General features: G+C 40.2%; 1 protein-coding gene across 1 annotated transcript; it reads left to right on the top strand.

Annotated features, from left to right (window-relative positions):
* Positions 1–5376: 5376 nt before the first annotated feature.
* LOC308503229 (interstitial collagenase-like) lies at positions 5377–12914 on the top strand (the record flags this gene model as incomplete). The annotated part of the gene is made up of 10 exons (XM_081062383.1): positions 5377–5481; positions 5927–6171; positions 6265–6413; positions 6644–6769; positions 7507–7662; positions 8069–8186; positions 10262–10395; positions 11352–11514; positions 12052–12155; positions 12367–12914. The coding sequence occupies 10 exons, from the start codon at positions 5377–5379 to the stop codon at positions 12468–12470; spliced, it is 1404 nt and encodes a 467-aa protein (XP_080918509.1). The 3' UTR covers positions 12471–12914.
* Between the last annotated feature and the right edge of the window lie 8979 nt (positions 12915–21893).

The following is a 21893-nucleotide window of genomic DNA, read 5'->3' as shown; positions in this document are numbered from 1 at the left end:
AAAAGTGACCAGAGATTAAAGATGAGATCTCAGAGCAGGATGTTGGTGAATAGCTAGATTGAGGAGAAAGGAAAGGTAGAGTTGCCAGCAGATGAGAGGAAGTAACCAGAAAAATACAGGGAGAAAAAAATAAGCGAAGAAAGTCTCAAACCAAGGAAAGAAGGATTTCCAAGACAGAGCATCAAATGCCAGAAAGAATCAACAAGAGTGTAAACTGAGAAAGAAAACAATAAAAAAGCATTTGACTTGGCGGTGGGAGTTAGTAGCAACTATTGGAGTGCAGTTAAAGTCAACTGAAGGTTAAGTAAAAAGATTGGTGGTAAAGACAAGAGAAATGCTCAAGGGATAGTGGGTTGAAATAATAGTTACTACTGTGGTCATCAATGTATTTCGTAGGCAGACATGTTCACAGGATCCAGGAAAAGATCTGTACCAAACGAAACACTTATTTGGGAGAGGTAAGCGTTGAAATCACAGGGAGAAAGAGATGTCAGCTTAAGCAAAAAGGACTGTGCTGTTTCATTAGCTGTTTCAACAATAATTTTCTATTAGAACTAAAAAATGCATCTCAACGTCAAGTATATTAAAATGTCTGCAGGGTTTGTGTTTTGTATTAATAGCTATGTAACCTGATTTTTGTAACCAAAGACCTAATTTCTTTCTTTTTTAAAAAACATAACTTTCATTTGTTTATTTTGGGAATATTGGGGAACAGTGTGTTTTTCAGGGCCCATCAGCTCCAAGTCGTTGTCCTTCAATCTAGTTGTAGAGGGCGCAGCTCAACTCCAAGTCCAGTTGCTGTTTTCAATCTTAGTTGCAGGGGGCGCAGCCCACCATCGCATGTGGGAATCGAACTGGCAACCTTGTTGTTAAGATCTTGCGCTCTAACCAACTGAGCCATCTGGCCGCCCCAAAGACCTAATTTCAAGTTTCTATCTCCACCACTTACTAGTGGGACAAACTGTACAAAAGAGCTAATCATGAAAGTTGCCACAGTTTCTTTATCCATGAAATAGAAATAATAGTATCTACCCTACCTATTCCACAGGATTATTATGAGGATAAAATAGTCATGCACGTTAAAGTAGTCAAGGACCAAGCAAATGTTAAATGCTATTTCTTTTAGCCAGCACTCATAAGTGTTGACTGACTCAGAAAAGCTGATTAGCCCAGCTCTCACTGCAATAAATTACAGCTGAGGTATGAGGATTTGAGATAAATTTTTAAAAACTGGGTAAAAGGCTAGTGGGCTTAGTGATCATTCCACTTTGTTGAAAACACAGAAAAAGTCTGTAGCAATAGAACATAATTTGAGGCCTTAACCATAGAAAATAATTCTGAAGGTCGCATGGTTACGTACATCAGAGACTCCCAAACAATCAAGTCATAGTCTGAGCACTGCTGCATTATCAAAATCTCATAGGGATGTCCTGAGCTTCCTCACATATTTCAAGTCCATATGTACAGACATGAGGTCTGGGAGAGAATGGTTCCAACATATCTGAGCTGAGCATGGTACAAGCATTACTTATCCCCACCAGGGCCCTTGGTTTGAACTTTATTGAAAGAGAACTTGAGCTGCAAAAGTTTGTAGGATGGTCTCAAGGATGTGATCACTATAAACACTTTTCAGAATGCGTAATAAATTAACCAGATCAGAAAATATTATTGGCAAATAAACCAATAAAGTGCTGAAAATAATCAGAGACTAAATGGTTATAGCATGACAGGCAAATAGCCAAAAGTAAATGTTTAGTGCTTCATTCAAAATCTTCATTCACTGGATATATCCAAAAATTTTCTATGATATTTTAAATTATGTTAATCTTAGGAGAATAAGTAAAAGAAATAAAAGCCTATCCATGGGCATAACACTTTTTGTAGTCAACTGAGCCTAACAAGAAATGGCCCTTTTATTTATGTCATTTAGTATCTGTTTATTCATTGATTTATTCATTCATTAGTTTATTCAACAATCATTTGTGAATACTTACTACATGGTAATAGTAACTGTAAATTGCAATTTCATGAATTTTACTAAAGGAAATAAGTGTGACTGAGTGGTAGCTTGAAAAGGAAGATTCTTTCAGTCCTGAGGGACAGGATGAGGGCATGGAGAGAACTAATGTAACCAGCCTAGCTTCTCACAACATTTGTCTCTTAGTTAAGGAGGCAAAATTTTTCTACCCAGAGTGTGTGTCTCATGTCTGGTGTCATGAAGTGACCAGGAAAACCATGGAAATAACTTGCCTGTTTGGAAATAGTTACCGTGTTTCCCCAAAGATAAGACCGGGTCTTATATTAAGTTGTGCTCCAAAAGACACCTTAGGACTTATGTTCAGTGGATGTCATCCTGAAAAATCATGCTAAGGCTTATTTTCCAGTTAGGTCTTATTTTTGAGGAAATATAATAGGAGTGAGTTGACAGCCACAGAAGTCTCTTAAGCCTGTCATTCTCCCAAGGGATAAAGCTTAGAGAAATGATTTCCAGAATATTATATACAAAACTGTATTATAGAGAAAGAAGCTCCCAGAGAAAAAACATCCAGATGTGAAGAGCAACACAATTTGAACATGTTTTGAGCTTCTTGGAAACTAGGCCAAGTCCAGGAGTTGCTAGGATTTTGTAGGATTTAATCCCCAACTTTTTGTTCTAGACTTTTATGTTTTTCTTTTCACTCTCAAGAAGATCACACACTAGCACTAGCCCAGAAGTTACATGTGTTCTGCTATGAATACCTAACTGGAAATTCCAAGATTCGGGACCACTTGAAACTTTGAAGCTTACTGCTTAACCAAAACTTAATTTAAAATGACTTGTTATTTTAGGAAGAAACTTAACAGAAAGCCGTTTTAAGTCACCAGTTTCCAATCCACATTAACATCCTTATAAGTTGTAACAAAACACTCAGAGCTTTTAAGTCAAGAGCTCTGGATTCAGACCAGCAGAAAATGGTGCTAGTTAAGCTCTTGCTATTCTTTTCCCCACCCCTGTTCTCCCTTCCACAAGGTGGTGTAACCCTGAGCCTATAGGCAACTTCTCTGTAGTTTCTTCATCTGGAAAATCAAGGTGCTGGACAAGATCAGTGGTTTTTGAGCTTCACTCCACTGAGCCCTCATTGTTCCGTAGAAATTGGAGACTTTGTTAGAGAAAGGGGGATGGGGTACAAAGTGGGAATGACGTAAGTGGGACTCCCAAGCCCCACTTCCCACTTCCATCAGTGCACTTCTTTTTTCATCTGGTTTACAAATTGATTTTCCAAAAGGGATTTTGTTTAAAAGATATAGTAGTTCACAAAAGTTTGAAAATCAATAAATTGTAGGACATATAGACTCTTACCAGATTGAACATTTTATGAGACTCTTCCAGAATATTTTATGTAATTTATTGCGCAGTCCCAGATGGTCACAATGCTGTTCTCTTGAGTTAGCTCTTGTTTCCCAGAGCCCAGAACTGGGGGCAATCTCATGAAACCGACCAGATTCCCTAATAGTCAGGGTGTGTCTGCCACACGTTGACTTTGAAAGCAGTCTGTGTTCTAATATAGAGCTCCTTTCATGATTTTCCTTACCTGTTCTGGTGTCACTTTAATTGCTAATGTTCTTTGGTCACTGCCTCACCCTCTCTATCTGAAGTCCAATAGAAGAAAAACTTTTCATTTATGTGAAAGGTTCTTCCAATTCCTCTTACACTTTTGAATTTGCATACGAGTATTACTCCACTTAAATGAGGAAGTTGTGGTTAAATGATTAGGGAGGAAATAAGCTCTTTCATGTCAGTCCAACATAGATTGAAACAACATGGTGTTCTTAGTGTGGGGAAGAAAACAAATTGGTATGGTGAAAAAAATCCTGAGAAAGCAAAATGGGAAACACCATGAGTTGCCAGTGGAAGAAGGCAGGCAGTTGTTTTTATGTCTTATTTAAATACTTTCAAAGGAGGGTGGGACAAGAGTAGAGGAAGGTACTCATTTAGACCAACTTTTTCTCTCCCAGCGTGGAATGGATACCACAGATGTTTGATGTGGCATATGAATACATAAATGTACATTTTTTCATTACATAGCTATGTATGTATTTTAATGTGCACACAAAAATAACAGCTCATTAAACTATGTTTTTACAGATGTGACGACCTAAATGAGGCAAAATTTTCAAAGTAAATTTAAAGAAAAATGCAAAAATATTACTAGAGGTGGCACTGGTATTAGCAAAGATTTGGCAAAAATTGTGATGGAGGTAGGAAGATTAATGAAGGTCGGGAAACTTAGGGCTAGACCAGCTCCAGAGTGTCTTCTATTCCAGCACTTTCTTGTAAAACTAATCTGTGCAACTTTATACAGACTTCAGTTATAGATATTTTAAGGTGTCCCATAAGGTGTCTGTTTACTAATTAGCCCCCTTCCATAGTAATTGATGCACAGAAGGTACTAAATAGGATCTTTTGAATGGATTAACACATGAATGGATGCGTACATGAAAGAATAGATAATTGCTGCCTGGCCTCAATGAGCAAAGATGTACTCACGTCAAGGGGAAGAAGGAGGATTAAAAATGAGACCCCAGTCTCCCACTTGATCTTTTGCCAGCACTGCCTCACCTGATACATTCTAACAAGTTTCAGATAAAGATCCTATTTTTCCCATGATGCCAATGAGCATGGTCTACATAAGGCAGAAAATGACCTCATACCCCATCTGTGGACTAGGGTCTTCTCAGCCAAGGTTCTCAGATCCTAGGCCTCAATAAAGATTAATGGAAACAATGGTGTAATGCAAATAGTGTACCAGGTCATTTAGCAAAGGCAGAAGTAACCCCATGAATCCAGGACAGTCACCCCAAAGTGAATGCCTGTGGAGCTAAATAAATTTTGGTCAGTATAGGTATTGAACAGCCAGAGAGCATATGGTGTCAGCAGTTCTGCCCTGTGTCCTAGAAGCAAGGTGTGTATACAACCCGGAGCATTTTACAACCAGCAAAATCAAGTAGCAAAAGTCTATTTTTAAAAAAAGGTTATGGAGTACTCTGTGAGCTGTGTCCTATATAATAAGGCCTTTCTCAAATAGGGAAGAATTGCACAAAAGAGCTGTTTACATGGTACAGCGTGTCTCCTTCATACACGTCCTGTTTGATATTAATCATAAGATTACTACACCAAGAAAACCCAAATAATCTGGAGTCATCATTGCTGATGATTTCTCAGGCTACTCACTGCTAATCTAGAGGATGTTATGAAACGTGAGTCAGACCACTTCCGGCTTTCTGGAAGTGCAAAGACTCTCTGTATATAAAGAGGGAGTTCCCTAGATGAGATATTGGAGCAACAGGCAGGTGGGGAGCCTTCAAATTTCTTCAGCTAAGAAGAGAGAGGTCAGCATGCCTAGCCTTCCTCTGCTGCTGCTGCTGCTCTGGGGCACGGGGTCTCAGGGCTTCCCAGCAGGGACTTCAGAAATACAAGGGCAGGATGTGGAGATGGTCAAGGTAAATGCTGAATTTCAATGCCAGAAATGCAAAAGTTTTTATTTGCATTTTCCCCACAGTACAATGGAGTAGTAGTAGTGTAATGAAATTTATGTAAGGGTGGATTTTTTTACAAAGAGAAATTTTTGTTAGAAAGCTCACTCTCCCCCAGAATGTATCTAGCCATGCATAGACTCTCCTTTTCTAGTTGGAGGTGAGAGGGAACTAAAAGAATGATATGCAAATTTAGTGCTACAAATTGTAACTGACTTCATAGTACTTAATAGTAAGTAGATTTCTTCTCTGAAATTGCACTTTTCACCAATAATAAAGATAATAAGGACTGTGAAATCTAAGCATAATGTTTAAAAGTAGCTCTCTGTTTTAGCTAAAACCTCCTACTGTCAATCTTTAGAAAAATAGGAAAGATTTCCCATTTTGTTTCAGTAATTGTATCTTTCACCAGAAATACCTGGAAAACTACTACAACCTGAACAGTGATGAGAAACAAATGAAAAAGATGAGAAAGAGTATTCCAGTGGTTGAAAAACTGAAGCAAATGCAGAAATTCTTTGGGTTGAAAGTTACTGGGAAGCCAAATGCTGAAACACTGAATGTGATGAAACAGGCCAGATGTGGGGTGCCTGACGTAGCCCCGTTTGTCCTCACTGAGGGGAATCCTCGTTGGGAGCACACAAACCTGACCTACAGGTAACCAGACTGAGCACTAGAGTGAGAATGCTATTTCCCATCAGAGCCATAAGAAATGAGGTCCTATGTGTCTCTATGTTATTTCATTTTAAGGATTGAAAATTACACACCAGATTTGCCGAGAGCAGTTGTGGACCATACCATTGAGAAAGCCTTTCAACTCTGGAGTAATGTCTCACCCCTGACCTTCACCAAGGTTTTTAAGGGTCAAGCAGACATAATGATATCCTTTGTCTGGAGAGGTAAGCTCTTTATGTATCAAAAGTATTCTCATTTTAACTTTATCTGGCCACTAAATCTCATCATCTAGAATTCCTTGTTTGAGAGGAATATTGATTTTATAGGCATAAGGGGGAAACTATGTCATATTTGATGGAAGTCTGTTGGCCTCTTAGCAAAGCAAATGCTTGTCCTCTTCTGTTAGACTAAATAAGAAGCAAGAGGGACATTTGTTGAATTCTGTTTCTTGCAGATCATGGTGACAATTCTCCCTTTGATGGACCTGGAGGAAACCTTGCTCATGCTTTTCAACCAGGCCAAGGTATTGGAGGGGATGTTCATTTTGATGAAGAAGAAAGGTGGACCAACGATTTCACAGGTAAGTCAACTAGCCTTGCCTTTCTCAATTCCCCCACCCCTTCATGGTTCATTGTAATAACCGATTAATTTAACTAAAAGAATGCATCAATGGAAACATACTTTTTAATACTACTTAGAAAATTCATAATACATTTAGAAAAGTGTAAGAAAAGGGTATTTCTGTTAGTAACAACATCTTATTGGCTACAAATAGGCCACTTTAAAATTTCTATTAAGAAAATGTTGAAAATCCTAACGTTCTACTTGTGGGCTTCTACCTACAATAGTTTTACTAGAAAGACAGGCACACCAAGATTTACTAGTGGTAGTAAGATTACGTGTAATTTAAGGGAGAAGAGGCTATATGTGTTTTCCAAAATTTCTAGCGTTAAGCATATAGCAGTTCTATAAACAGGAAAAAAATGTGTGTTAATAGACCTCTATTGCTTCTTTGTGAAATAATATGCATCATCTAATCACTGACAAGATTGACGAATCTGTGCTAGACTCTCAGTCAGCTGAGCTTGTCTTTTAATTGCGTCAGTGTAATCATAGAGTTTAGGCTTTAACCTGTCTCTTCACTATTGATAAATACATCCCTCTCGCCTTAGGAAAAAAAGTTTTTTATATATTTTAAAAAACTATGAAATAAATATGAGCATTAGTCCTTGTAGAATTGTACATTACTTCTTAATTAAATATCTCATAACTGAAAACATTTCAAGTAATTACAAATGGGTTTATTGGCCCTTTTAGATTACAACTTGTATCGTGTTGCTGCTCATGAATTGGGCCATTCCTTTGGACTCTCTCATTCAACTGATCTTGGGGCTTTGATGTACCCCACCTACATCTTCAGTGGTGATGTTCAGCTCTCTCAGGATGACATCGATGGTATCCAGGCCATATATGGTGAGTATAAAGAAAAACATCATAGACAAAGGGCTGTTACAACAGCCATTCGCTATGTCTTTTAAGAAGCTGTCTCTCTCCTGTTTGGGAGACCACCTCAGGGATGCTGTGGATACCTGATCATGGCATTGGACACCAGAGGCTGGACATTAATGAATGCCAACTATAATTTTATATATATAATGTGATGGTTCGGTGTGGGGTCGGAGGGATGGTGGATGGGGGGAGGGGGGTTCACAGTGTGAGGGATATGGATGATGAACGTCTAAGTATTACCTTGTTTTGTACACCTGAAACTAATAAATAAATAAATTTATGAAAAAAAAAAAAAAAGAAGCTCTCTCTCATCGTTTATGTAGGTTTCCAATACCAGGCAGTGCTAACTCAAGATGTGTTTTTTCTTTAGGACCTTCCAAAAATCCCATCCAGCCAATAGGCCCACAAACCCCACGAGTATGTGACAGTAAGCTAACCTTTGATGCTATAACTACGCTTCGGGGAGAAGTGATGTTCTTCAAAGACAAGTAAGACATCAATTCTCCTTCTAGTTTTGTGTTTGTAATAATAACAACACTCACTCTATGGTTCCCTATGGGCCCCTACTGTGCATCACGTGTTATTTATCTTATTTTTTTATCTATACAAAATTATGAGATAGCACTTGCTTGCATTTTCACAACATAATGAACTTATAACAACTTTGTTGTCCCACATTTATTCTGCCATTTGGTTCTCAGAAAAAATACCATTGAAGCAGAAAACCAGTAAATATAATCCCATTTTGCAGATAGGTAAAGTAAGGCAGAGAAGAAAAGAGACCTTTTCAGGGTACAGAGTTCTTTGGTGACAAAGCAGTAATTGGTTTTCTGACCCCTCCTCCAGGGCTCTTTTCCTTTATGGTATTCTTTATGTCGATCAGTATGTTAGTACTTTATTAAGAGAAATCAGTCCTTTACATAGCATCATCATGCTGATACCTTTCAAGAATCACCCCTTCTGTCCTAGAAAAGACAATCCTCCCAAAGCGTGTGATCATGATAGGACTCTGTTGCCCCCAGAGGCCTAGAGAAAGCTGGGAGCCATTGTGGGAGGATCTCCATGAATTCATGAGGCCCCTCTCTTGGGTGGATGTGAGCAATCACAATGCGCTTACCACCTCAGAGGAGGATCCTGAGTCTCCCTTGGTAGCACGTGGCCTCAGAAAGGCGAGGGTGGGTCCCCTCACACTCGAGGAACAGGCTTATCTTGTGTACCATACTGAATGCTAAAAGACCAAGCACAATAATAATACTGTCTTTTTCTGAATGATGCAGTCCCCAGCACATAGAAAGTAGGGGTGCTCAGAAAGTCTCGCTTCTCCTCAACTATTCTTTTTAGTGTGTTGTTAATGCTGTTTGAATACTTTGTGGTCATATCTAGCCCAAAATGCAGGGCATTGGCTGCTAATGCTTTTCATCCTCTTCTTAATTGTTTTTGAGTGGATAAGATAAGCCTGGCTGTAAACCACCTAGGGCGCTAAGGAAATACATGGTGTTTAAGGAAAGCTTTCAGTAGAGCAGGGCACACATGTCCAAGCAAGTATTTGAGGGATTACTCCAAAGAACAGCACAAAGTCTAGGATTTGCAGGAACTGAAAGGACACTGAGATCGTTTAAATGTCACCAAGTCACTAAGACATGAAATGCTAGAAACAGTAATAGTAACTGACTTGCCCAAGGTCTCACAATCAAGCAAGGCATGACTAGATCTAGAAGACAGATTTCTGACTGCCAAGGTCATAGTCTTCCCCTTGGCCGGGAATCTAGAAACCCTTCTGTGAGCCCACACGACAGTCTATGCTTTGCCATTTCCCCAGTCCATATGGGCTATAGAATCAACTTTGTTAACCACCAACCAAAGCAAGATAAAAGGACTAGCTGCCAGATGTGAGTTTACAATTAACCTTTGCCTCTTATCAGCTGCATGGCCTTGGACACCTCCCTTTGCCTCCTTGACCTTAATTTCTCGTCTGTAAAATGAGAGTAATGTTCCCTTGTGGGGTTTTTGTGAGGTAGGGCATGATGTAGGTAAAGGGCCTATGTGATGGGTGTGTACACTAATGTAGGTAGGAAATTTGCATTGTGTTCCAGCCAGTGCTATGCTACAGGGGGATCCCAATGGCTCACCAAAGCCAATTTTTAAATTTTGAGAATTTTGCCAGCTGGTTGTTAAACACTACCATTATTAAGAGTTAAATTATATGAACTTAAAAATTGTATTTAAACCAAAGATAATCAAAATAATCAAATGTAATTATTTTACATTTGACTATTTATTTACTTTCTTGAGGTTGTTTATGCCTAATGCTATTTGTATGGTAGAAATCCTACACAATGGTCACCACTGCAGATCTCTTGAAATCTGCTCTGGTGGGAGTATTTTCACCATGGAAATAAACAAATGCTACAAACCAGGCACTCCTCCCCACCCCCACCTTGGAGAGCCAGATGTTAAATATTTACCAGCACACCACTAGTGCAAGCAATAAGAAGGAGATGGATATCAGCCAGAGCTTGCTATAGATTAGATCAAAACCTTTTTTCCTTGTTTTCCAAACCAGGTTCTACATGCGCGTAAATTCTTTTTACCCTGAAACTGAGCTCAATTTCATTGCTGTTTTCTGGCCAACTCTGGCAAATGGACTTGAAGCTGCTTATGAGTTTGCTGATAGAGATGAAGTTCGGTTTTTCAAAGGTAATGCTTCTACTTATTTTTCAGTTTCTATGAATTATTTTCTCATTGGCTGAGATATAAGAGAATACTAGCTCTCTCCATGGAATTGAAAAAAATCTAAGTATCACCATATCAATGTGAGTCCATCACCTTAATTAAGAATTGCATAATGTATTTCTGAGTTATTTAAAATTAAAAGCATATAACTGGAGATATAAATTTTCTGGCTTGTTTATGAATCTGGACTTATGAAAGCGTTTTCTGTGAAAGCTATTTGTGTGTTTTAAACCCTCTCCACATCGCTGGGGGTGCTGAGAAATAAAACTGAGAGACTTGGGCCAGTACTGTAGAGGGCTGGGAGAGAAACATTTGAATTGTGTGATTTCCTAGAGCTATTTTAATATAAATGACTCTCCTCAGAAAGGGGGAGCCCCCCTCCCACCCTGGTTAGCATGAGGATGCTGGAGCCTTGTTGCAAAGTGTGGTCCTCAGGCCAGTCGTGTTGACATCATCTGGGGAGTTTGCTAGATATACAGAATTACAGTTAGCATAATGCCCTTCAGGTCCATCCCGGTTGTCAGCTCCCAGTCCAGACTTCGAATTTTAACAAAGTTCCCAAGTAATTTATACGTACATCACACTGAGAAGTCCTGAATTACCATGAATTGACTATCACTAGGGTGGCGTCATGAACTTTTGAGTCATTTGGACATTTGGAAAGAAGCCCCCAACCTCATAAACCAGTCATTCTCAAAGCTGCTGCAGATTAGAACCATCTAGGAAACTTTAAAAAAATACTCATTTAATTGGTCTGGGGTAGGATACTAGTATCAGTATTTTTAAAAATCTCCTGACATAATTCTGATGTGTAGCCAAGACACTGCTCTAGCATGTAAGACTAAGAACTTCCCTGGAAATCTGTTCCCTGTCGACTGGTGCCCTGGGCAAGGATTTTCACCTCTGTTTCTTGATTGCAGGTCATAAGTACTGGGCTGTTCGGGGGTACGATGTGCTGCCTGGATACCCCAGGGACATCTACAGATCCTTTGGCTTCCCTAGAAGTGTGCAAAATATCGATGCTGCTGTTTATGAGGAAGATACTGGAAAAACATACTTCTTTGTTGCTAACAAATACTGGAGGTAAAGACTCATTGCAGAAAATGTTAGGGCACCAGTTCTCTCTAGATAGAGAGGAAGTTCTAGATTGAACCATTTTAAAGTGAGTCTCATATTGCCTTGGCTGGCTGCCTTTTCTATGAATGGCATCCAGCATCCAAGTCTCTTCACCAATAGTTATTGTGCAATACCTGTCCCAGAAATCCAGGGAGCAAATGGGGGCTGACTTTGGAAAAGAAGACGTAGAAAGGAGGGCATTCATCTTCATAGAGCTACTTCAGCCAAAAGAAACTTGTGTTTAGTCACGTTTCACCTTAATAGGACATTGTGTGGCACTGGAGAATTAGAATTAGATGTTGGAGTTCAGAGGGACCATATAAATCTAATCCACCCAACATCCTATCTCATCCCACTCCCCATTTTACACATGATCTATGGAATTAAAAGTTCATATTATATTCTTGCTGTGAATTCTCTGTAATGATTTTGATAAGGCCACACATTTAACAAATGTTAATTATTTTAATTATTTTAATTATTTTTTAATTATTTTTTGACCAGGTATGATGAATACAAACGATCCATGGATGCAGGTTATCCCAAACTGATAGCAGATGGCTTTCCTGGAATTGGCAACAAAGTTGATGCTGTTTTCCAGAAAGATGGTAAGGGAGTGTGTGTGTGTGTGTGTGTGTGTGTGTGTGTGTGTGTGTGTGTGTTTTATTTCATTGCCATAGAATAGCATTCATATTATTATTTTAACAGAAAATGCCAAAAATATTCGTTCACCCAAATGACTTGGGTTTTCCAAGAGTTCAAGTTAAACCTAGAAATCATTTTGTATAATGTAGTAAATCTCTTTTGTTTTGTTTCTAGGATTTTTCCATTTCTTCCATAAAACAAGGCAATACAAATTTGATCCTAAAACGAAGAGAATTTTGACTCTCCAGAAAGCTAACAGCTGGTTCAACTGCAGATGAAATTGACTGCCGTTTCAAAGTTGAATAGAAAAATATATTTTGAGAACCCAAGGAAGGTATTTTCCTGAAGAGCAAATAAAATACCGGGCTGTTAAGTATAATCTCATTTTATACCTCATTCTGCATATTTTTTTAATAATTTAGAATGCAACGTTTTTTGTACTGTTATAATTTAGTTCCACAAATAAGTTCATGGCTTATTGATTCATATGAGGAAGTTTTGCAAAAAGAGAAGCTCTTTCCAAAGTATAAGACTGAGATTGATGCTGGAGAGCAGCCCCAGTGATGAAAGTCTCTCAGGAGAGAAAGAGACAGGAGATAGGATTCTTTACCAAAGGAAAAACAGTTCAAGAACCTATGAGCAGCCACTAACTAGTATTATCCCAGTATGGAAGGGACAACTTTTGTTACAGAAAATAAAATGTTTATGTTTGCAATAAAGCCATCCATGTCTCTACTGTTTTATAAACTAATACATTTACATTATGAGGTTGTTGTTTCTTAATTATAAAGCCACACTTACAGAGATTAATTTTCCAGTTTGAAATTGGGAAGTAGACAACTATGCAAAATATTCATGTGGAAATTAGGAAATACAAAAAGTTCAAATATTCTCTACTCTCATGGAATTTACATCATATATAAGTGGGAAAAGTCTATTTCCCATGTTCCATATAAGAATTCCAAAATTGGTTTTAGGTAAAAGCAGTGACAGCATGGTAGAGTTTTTTAAGGACAGTCTTCTCTCTTCTTCTGGACACACAGGAAGGTTATGTTTTCCCAGAGCCCAACACCTTATAGTGTGGTGGGGGATGGGTGAGCAGAGGCATGTGACTAATCCTGGCCAGTGGGTTGCGCCCAGAAGTGATCAATATCACCTCTAGATGGCAACATTTGATTGCCAGTACAAATTTCTCCAAGTGGTCTCCCTTTCTCTGCTGTGATGATTGCAGTAGCACGTCCTGAGAGAGTTTCCACAAGATGGGATAAGATTGAATTGTTAGGCCACCATTCCAAACAGTTACCCCAAACTTCAGTAGATTTTTTTTTAATAAAAAATGTGGCTATACCACTAAGATATTAGATTTTGTTAAAGCTGCATAATCTAGTTTTTCTGAAAAAAACACTATTCCATCGTACCTAATTTGGGAGGATATTAATATAGGTAGGAGGTTTTTTTTTTTGTTTTTTTTGTTTTTTTTTAGTGAATTCTGAAATCTGTACCTCCTTCTTTTTTTTTTTTAATTTATTAGTTTCAGGTGTACAAGACAAGGTAATACTTAGACATTCATCATTTATATCCCTCACACTGTGAACACCCCTTCCCCCATCCAATATCCCTCCGACCTCGCACCGAGCTATCACATTATATATATAAAATTATAGTTGGCATTCATTATTGTTTAGCTTCTGGTGTACAATGCCATGATCAGGCATCCACAGTATCCCTGAAGTGGTCTCCCAAATAGGACGCATGTCCATCGGATACCCAACAAAATCTTTACAACATTATTGAATAAGTTCCCCAAATTAATTTTCAGAAAACCCTGAGGCCATCTTGTGGTTACCAGCTGCTTCCTAATCCCTTCACCTTTCCCCCTTATCCCCACCCCCCACCCCCGTCCATCTAACAACTCTCGGTTTTTTTCTTTGTGTCCCCAAAACTGTTTCTGATTAGTTCATTCACATATTCTTTTCTTTAGATTCCGCATATAAGTGAGATCATATAATACTTGTCTTTCTCTTTCTGACTTATTTCACTTAATATAATGTTCTCTAGATCCATCCATGTTGTTGCAAATGATAAGATTTCTTTCTTCTTTATGGCTGCGTAATGCTCCATTGTATAAATGTACCACAGCTTCTTAATTATAGGTAGAAGTCTTGCAGGTAACTTTCAAGCCCCATGAATTTTATGAGTTGCTCAGAGGGTGTTCATGGTGTTTACAGACTTTCCAAGTACATAGACTCTTGAGAATATTTTGAGGTGCTCATTATTCTGAGGGAGGCATTTTTCAATTTAAGAATTTGGAGAGTAGTGTGTAACCTTCTTTTGGCTATCCTCTCTGTCTCTCTCTTTCTCTCTCTGTCTCTCTCTCTCTCTCTCTCTCTCTCTCATAAACATCTTTATGATGAAGTATAACATGAATGAAGAAAAATGCACATATCATAAATGTTCATATCATGAGTTATCACAAAGTTACAAACCCCGTGTAACTCTCACTCAGCTCAAGAAACAGAGCATCACCAGTCCCAAAGTAGGCCCCCTCAAGTTATGCCATCCATGCTCAGCTCTCTCTTAACTTAGTTCACTAGAATCAGAGCCTGAAACAGGAATTCTGTGGTGTGATCATTGGAAGAGGCATGCTCCCAGGGAGAGAGAGTCGGGGAAACATTTTAGAACAGGGAAAAAGCTAAAGAACTCTTTAAAAAAATGTGGTCTAAGACAGAGATTGCTCTGATCTCATGAGCAGGGAGCTCTGGAGCAAAAACTGAGTCACACTTAGTTTCACCTTGAGGCAAAGGGTCTACCTAGCCTTTTGTAGCTCTGTGTCAATTAGTCATCAGTTAAGGTCTGGTTTTAAAAGGAGGAGCATAGCTCTGAGACAAGATGGCTCCCATCTGACAAAGGAACAGGGGACACTGGGAGTTGTAAGCAGCCAACCCTCACAGTAGCCAGCAGGTGCTAATGCTAATTAGCTTGTGCTAATGAGGATCTGGGAACAGCATTAACAGCATCCACTATACATGCTCTATTTCTCAAAAGTAACAACTATCTGAGCTCTAACATCTTAGATTAAATATGCCTATTTTTGAACTAAATTAAATCAAATACCTGTTCTCTTGGATATGCCTTATTGTGTTCAGCACAGCATTATGTTTCTGCACTTCATCCACTGGTGATAGGCTTTTATAAATAATGCCACACATATGTAGACATTTCTGTTGATTGTTGACTTAAGAGTACAATTGCTTAGTCATAGTGATTATCAGACACCTCTTCAGATTCTTCTTAAGCCCCATCCGTCTTTTATTCCAGCCACCCAGTGGTAACTAGTTCTATGCAGGTTGTAAATGAACTTCTAAACTAACACTTGTTCTCGGTGGGCCTGTGCAGCAGCCTTCTCGCTTCCCTGCTCTAGGGCTTTTCTGCCTTTTCTGTTGATGTTACATCAAGCTCTGCTGTGGGACTCACTCAGAACTCATGCACATGCAACACAGAAGTGAGAAAAGTAATAATTTGTGGAGCGAATATTTTACCAACATGAGAGGAATGGATTAGTAAATGCACCTCTCTTTCTTTATCCAGAAGGATGTCTCTAAGACGATTTCAAGTGGGTCTCCAGTCTCATACTGAGCATATTTCTCATATCTCTGTTCACTTAACAATTAATCTTTATATTGTCTCTCCCACTTTACATACTTGGTTTCCCTGGCCCTCAATCCAACCCTCTGGATCACATGCCTCAATAGGCACTGTCGTGTGGGGGACCCTGCTCGCTGCACCATTTGTCGTGCAGGGTCTCAGCTCCCACTCCCCGCCCAAGAACGCAGGACACGGTAAGGCCAAAAAGGAACACCCATGGAGCCATAAGTAGGGGAGTCAAACCAATATATTCTCGCTGGCGTCTGGGCTGGAGACACAGGAAGCAGGATCTACATAATCTGCCTAATAGCAGTCCGCTCTTGCCAGCCACCATCTTCTCGCTAGCCCCCATTCCTTCTCTGCTAGCATAGCCACAGCTGTTATATTAGTGGTCAATGGCTTACGGGTTACAGCTGACGGCCAACTAGCCACAGCTGCTGGCATCTGATCACAGTTGATGGCCATTTACTACCCGAGCCAGCACCTTTCTATGTGAGGCCGAGAGCCTGGAAACTGCTTTTTTGGGGTTTTGTCCCCACACTCCACCCCTACAGGGTCTCGCCTCACAATCTACGCGACAAGCGTCTTCTGCGAGGGGCCCTGTGCAAGGAGCCTGGATGTGAATGCAATATCCTGGACACAGCCAGGCTCTCTGAGCACAGCCAGGGTTTCTCAGGGCACCACCAGTACTTCTGGGCACAGCCAGACATCCTGGGCTTCTTAGGGTACCACCGGTCTCCCCGGGCACAGCCAGGGTTTCTCAGGGCACCACCACAGTACTTCTGGGCACAGCCAGACTTCCTGGGCTTCTTAGGGTACCACCTGTCTCCCCGGGCACAGCCAGGTTTTCTCAGGGCACCACCACAGTACTTCTGGGCACAGCCAGACTTCCTGGGCTTCTTAGGGTACCACCTGTCTCCCCGGGCACAGCCAGAGTTTCTCAGGGCACTGCCACTCTCTCTGGACACAGCCAGACTTCCTGGACTCAGCCAGGGCCTCTCAAGACACTGCCACTCTCTGGACACAGCCAGACTTCCTGGACATAGCCAGGGCCTCAGGGCACTGCCACTCTCTCTGGGCCTCTCGGGGTACTGTGCTGGAACAACAGCAGCTCACATCAAGGTGCTTACATATTATCAATGGCGGCCAGTCAAGACACAAAAGCAAACATCAAACCAGTCCCACTACATAGTATGTTCCCAAACAGTCAAGCGTCCATTAAATTAGGGATGGAAGGCAATTCCTCATAGTCCATAGTCATTCGACAGGGCTGTCCTGGGGGTGAGGGATGACCTTGACCTCACCCTCATGTCCCACGGAGGACTCAGCATGCATTTCCTCCTGGGGATAAGTCCCGCATCCGGGCTGCCTCAGCAAGCAGTTCCCAGCCCACAGGGCGGCAACAACCTTCACTTTCTCCGCTTTCTTCGGCCTCTGCTGGTTGGGGAACCATCCACATCTTTCCACCCCTCCACGGGGATCGAGCTCTCCGGCAGCTGCTCCTCCTGGTCTTCCTCAGACTGAGCTTTCATACGCACAAACTGCTCCACTGCCCTTCGGAAAGCTTTGGCCAGCATCGTATCCTGCCGACTACGCCATGTGTCGTGTGGGGGACCCTGCTCGCTGCACCATTTGTCGTGCAGGGTCTCAGCTCCCACTCCCCGCCCAAGAACGCAGGACACGGTAAGGCCAAAAAGGAACACCCATGGAGCCATAAGTAGGGGAGTCAAACCAATATATTCTCGCTGGCGTCTGGGCTGGAGACACAGGAAGCAGGATCTACATAATCTGCCTAATAGCAGTCCGCTCTTGCCAGCCACCATCTTCTCGCTAGCCCCCATTCCTTCTCTGCTAGCATAGCCACAGCTGTTATATTAGTGGTCAATGGCTTACGGGTTACAGCTGACGGCCAACTAGCCACAGCTGCTGGCATCTGATCACAGTTGATGGCCATTTACTACCCGAGCCAGCACCTTTCTATGTGAGGCCGAGAGCCTGGAAACTGCTTTTTTGGGGTTTTGTCCCCACAGGCACTTAAACTTTTGTCTCAGGCTTTCCTTTTTAAGAATACCAGATTAAGATCCTTTCTTCTGGAAGTGGGGCAGTGGTAATTCTTTGTCTGTAGTGACATCACAGTTACTAAGAATCTCGCCTTTGTGAAAAGATAAAGGTGAATGGTGAGGTGCTGGGTAATCAGGTGACTGCAATACTTCAATAATATGAGAGGAATGATAATTATAAGAATTGTGGTGTTAGCTGGTTAACTGCACGGGGAATTTGATAGAAGAAAGTAATAGGCTTTCTCAGGGCAGCAATATATCAATTCAAGACACATTGTGAAAGCCAACAGACATTCATGGCAACATTTAAGGAAATCCTGTGCTTTTTGTAGATTGCTGAAAATCACTCCCAGGTCTAATTTCAAAGTTGGACACTTTCTAGCTGGAATAATGGGTGGATAAACCCAAAAATGTTGAACATCTAAATTTCCCTGAAAGTTCCATATGGGCAGAAGTAGTACCTCCCTCTTGCCGGAGGAATGCAACCTACCCTAGCACAAAGAATAACAAAGACTTTATCTGAGTCAATACCTCACAAGATCATACTTGTCCTCCTCCCAAATTGCTTCTCTCAACTTTTTATTGTTTTCAGGCAAATAGCTAAAGTCAGGACTCAGCACAGTTCAGATCCTAGCTATTGCAGGAAATCACTTACAAACCAAAGGAATTAGGATCTGGCCCTTAGGTATCATCAAAAACCAGAGGACCATGCTTAGGAATGTATCTTAAAGGTATTAGACAGGTGGAGGAATACAAGACTGGACAGGGGAGAATTTCACATGTTGCACTCATTTATGACCTCAGCATCAACAGGCTGACAAACAAACCAGGAATTTTTCTGATATTCTGCTAATATGGATTCTCAAATCTTTGGCACAATGATGTCTTATAGTATATGAGGTAGAGATGCCAGAAATTCTGTGGCATGGTAGTGAGGAAGGAGTAAGAGGCCCCAAGAAGATGAAAACCTTAGAATGGATTTGTTACTTGAGATTAGAGAACACATTACTGGACTCTGTTCCCTGGGGAGGCCCAGAGGGCACACCCTTCCCTGAGCCTATAAGAAACACACTAGTGAGGGACATGCTGGTGTCTCAGAGATACACAGTGGGGGTTATTCTCTGTGGCTGGGTGTGACAGTATGAGGTGTTGCTTGAAATTGGGCTCTCTAGTGTCATCATGGATAATGGGACTTCAGAATGGTGGAGGGCAGGTGATGGCACTTAATCAGGAGAGGCCAGGTGAATGAAAGCAGCTCTAATAGATAGAGAGGCTTGAGGGACTACCAGAGAACCTTGATCTGTATGGTCCATAGATCACGTGTTTCTAGTGGTGAGTAGATGAATGGCCAACAAAAATATTGCTAAACTTATATTTTAAGAAATTGAGATTTGACAAGCAGTAAGCTGATAACAGGTACTGCAATAGAAAAATCCTTATTTCTCAGTTGATTGTCAATTCTCCCAGCACCATTTATTGAAGAGGCTGTCTTTTCTCCATTGTATGTTTTTTGTTTCTTTGTCAAAAATTATCTGTCCATATTTATGAGGTTTTATTTCTGGGTTCTCAGTTCCATTTCATTGGTCTGTGTGTCTGTTTTTCTGCCAATACCACCCTGTTATGATTATTGTAGCCCTGTAGTACAAGCTAAAGTCAGGGAGTGTGATACCTCCAGTATTGTTCTTTTTCCTTACGATTGCTTTGGCTATTCGGAGTCTTTTGTGGTTCTACTCTCTGTGATCTTAAGTAAATGATTTGGCCTTTCTGAATTTCAGTTTCCTATGTGTGATAGAAAGAAAATAATACTAATTTTTAAGATTGTCATAAGGATGGACAAGGCTAAATCAACTTGCACAGAGCCTGCTACATATAAAATATTGAATAAACAGCAACTGCCTTTTCCTTCCCACATCCTGTTAAGGCCAGAATGCTTCATTAGTGTTGCTCTCCTCCCTAACAATATTTCCCCTAATAAAAAATCCTGCCATACCAATGAACCAATCCAAAAAAGAACCCTAATCCAAATTCAAAAGGTAGTAACATTATTTTGTAATGTTAATAATAATGTGTATCCAACTATTATTATTAATAATGACTATTTTATGTTATAATATATAATCATACTTTCTAATATTTATAACAAGCACTGAAGCCACAATTCTGAGACATGTCTAACCCCTAATTTTATACTTTGTCTCCTTCAGCTGATAGTCTTTCTCATGGCAAATACTAGTGACCTAAAATATTTAGCTAACCTACTATAAGGGGGTAAAAATGGTAAAAATTCAGCAATAAAGTAACTCATTCTGAAGCAGTCAAATTGGTATTAAAATCATGGCAAAGGATGTGGACTTCCCACTAGTTCTTAGTGTGACTTAGCACAAAAACCAAATCTGTAATAAAAATCAAGAGTTCCCTAAGAAAGAAGAAGTTGCAAAATATTGTAGTTAGTATCATGCCACAGCTGACCCAGGATCATGTGTGTATGTCCACAATCTTAGAATCAGAAGTTGTTGGATATTGAAAATTGCTAGCAAACCCATTATCCCAAGAATTGGACCACCTATAAGTGAGGAGCTGTTATACATTTTTCAGTCTTAGTTACAGGATGTAATGGATTATAGATATATGTCCTATGTGGACAGCATCTGTGTGGCCCAGGCCAAAAGGTGAAAGTGACAAAACATCTAGGCATAGATCAGAAGAAAAGACCGATTAGATAGTTGGGAGTAAAGAACATGAACTAAGGAGGTAAGTTAAAGGCAAGTTCATGGGTAGGTTTCAAGAATAAGAAAAACAAACAAGCTGAGTGTGAAAACATGAGAGAAAAAAGTTGGAGAACCAAGGTTCGAGGCAAGAGGTTTTAGATAAATGTAAGTTGTAATGATTAGGATTCTGAGTAATCTCTTACCACTTGTTAGCTGACTGACCTTGAGTTTATTACCTAATTTTTCGGATCCTAATCTCTAGCCTTGTGTTGTTCTAAACATTAGAAACAACATACATTTAGGGCCTAGCATACTGTAGCAGCTGTATACCTACAAAGGTGTGTTCACCTTTCTTTAAGGAACAATTCTATACTTGCCTGACCATATACATACTCGAGTTAAATTTAATAAGTAATGAATTATTTAAAGACAAACATAGGACTCTTCCTACCCCAAATCATTAATTTCTTCCAGGTGTGATGTTTTAATGTAGGCTAAGCCTACCCACCAACACCATTCCCGTGATACATGTGCTTGATTAACTAATTATAATCACAAGCTCTTACTACAACTTTCACTTTCATTGTATCATTACCACATAAGACTATCAACAGTATGTGCCAACACCAATAAAATTATGACCCAAAGGAAGATGGGTCATCTCAGAACTTGCCAAATAAGTGTTTGAGAGTATTGCTACAGATTTTTTTCGGCAACAAGCTTTGTCTCCTAAAGATTCTGGAGTGAATAAGAAGACTTGTTTCCAGCTAAAGCATACATAATAACCCTGTGAATGAGGTTGTATCCACCCCATTTTTATAGATAAAAAAAACAATGGCCCACAGAAATTACATACTTGCTCAAAGTCCAGCTGACTTTCTCCATGTCTTGTTGTCAGCACCACCACCCACCCCTTCCCTCTGATTTTCAAGTCAATGCCCATTTCACTCCACCATGCTGTAGAGCAAACCCCTTGGCTGCAGTAAGCCACAGTTAACTTGTCTGGCTCAGTGCAGAGCTTGGATATCCCAGAGCCTCCAGTTCCTAGAAATCCCATCCTGTTCCTAGAAACGCCATCCAAGTAAGGGAGAGGTGTTGGGTGGTGCTCAGAAGTCATCCCAGCACACTCATTAATTTAGTCTCCCATCACTTTGAAATTACATAATTCAAGGATGGTGGACTTAATTTATCTTTAGTGAAAGAAAAATATAATTCTATACTATAAGAGTTTTAGGGTCCTCTACAGTAATAGAATGATTTGCTAAAACAGTTGTTTCAGACTTGCTAT

Source organism: Rhinolophus hipposideros (genome assembly GCF_964194185.1).
Source record: "Rhinolophus hipposideros genome assembly, chromosome: 10".
Taxonomy (NCBI): domain Eukaryota; kingdom Metazoa; phylum Chordata; class Mammalia; order Chiroptera; family Rhinolophidae; genus Rhinolophus; species Rhinolophus hipposideros.
Note: the sequence above shows the minus strand (reverse complement) of the source record. Positions and strands in the feature narration are given on the sequence as shown.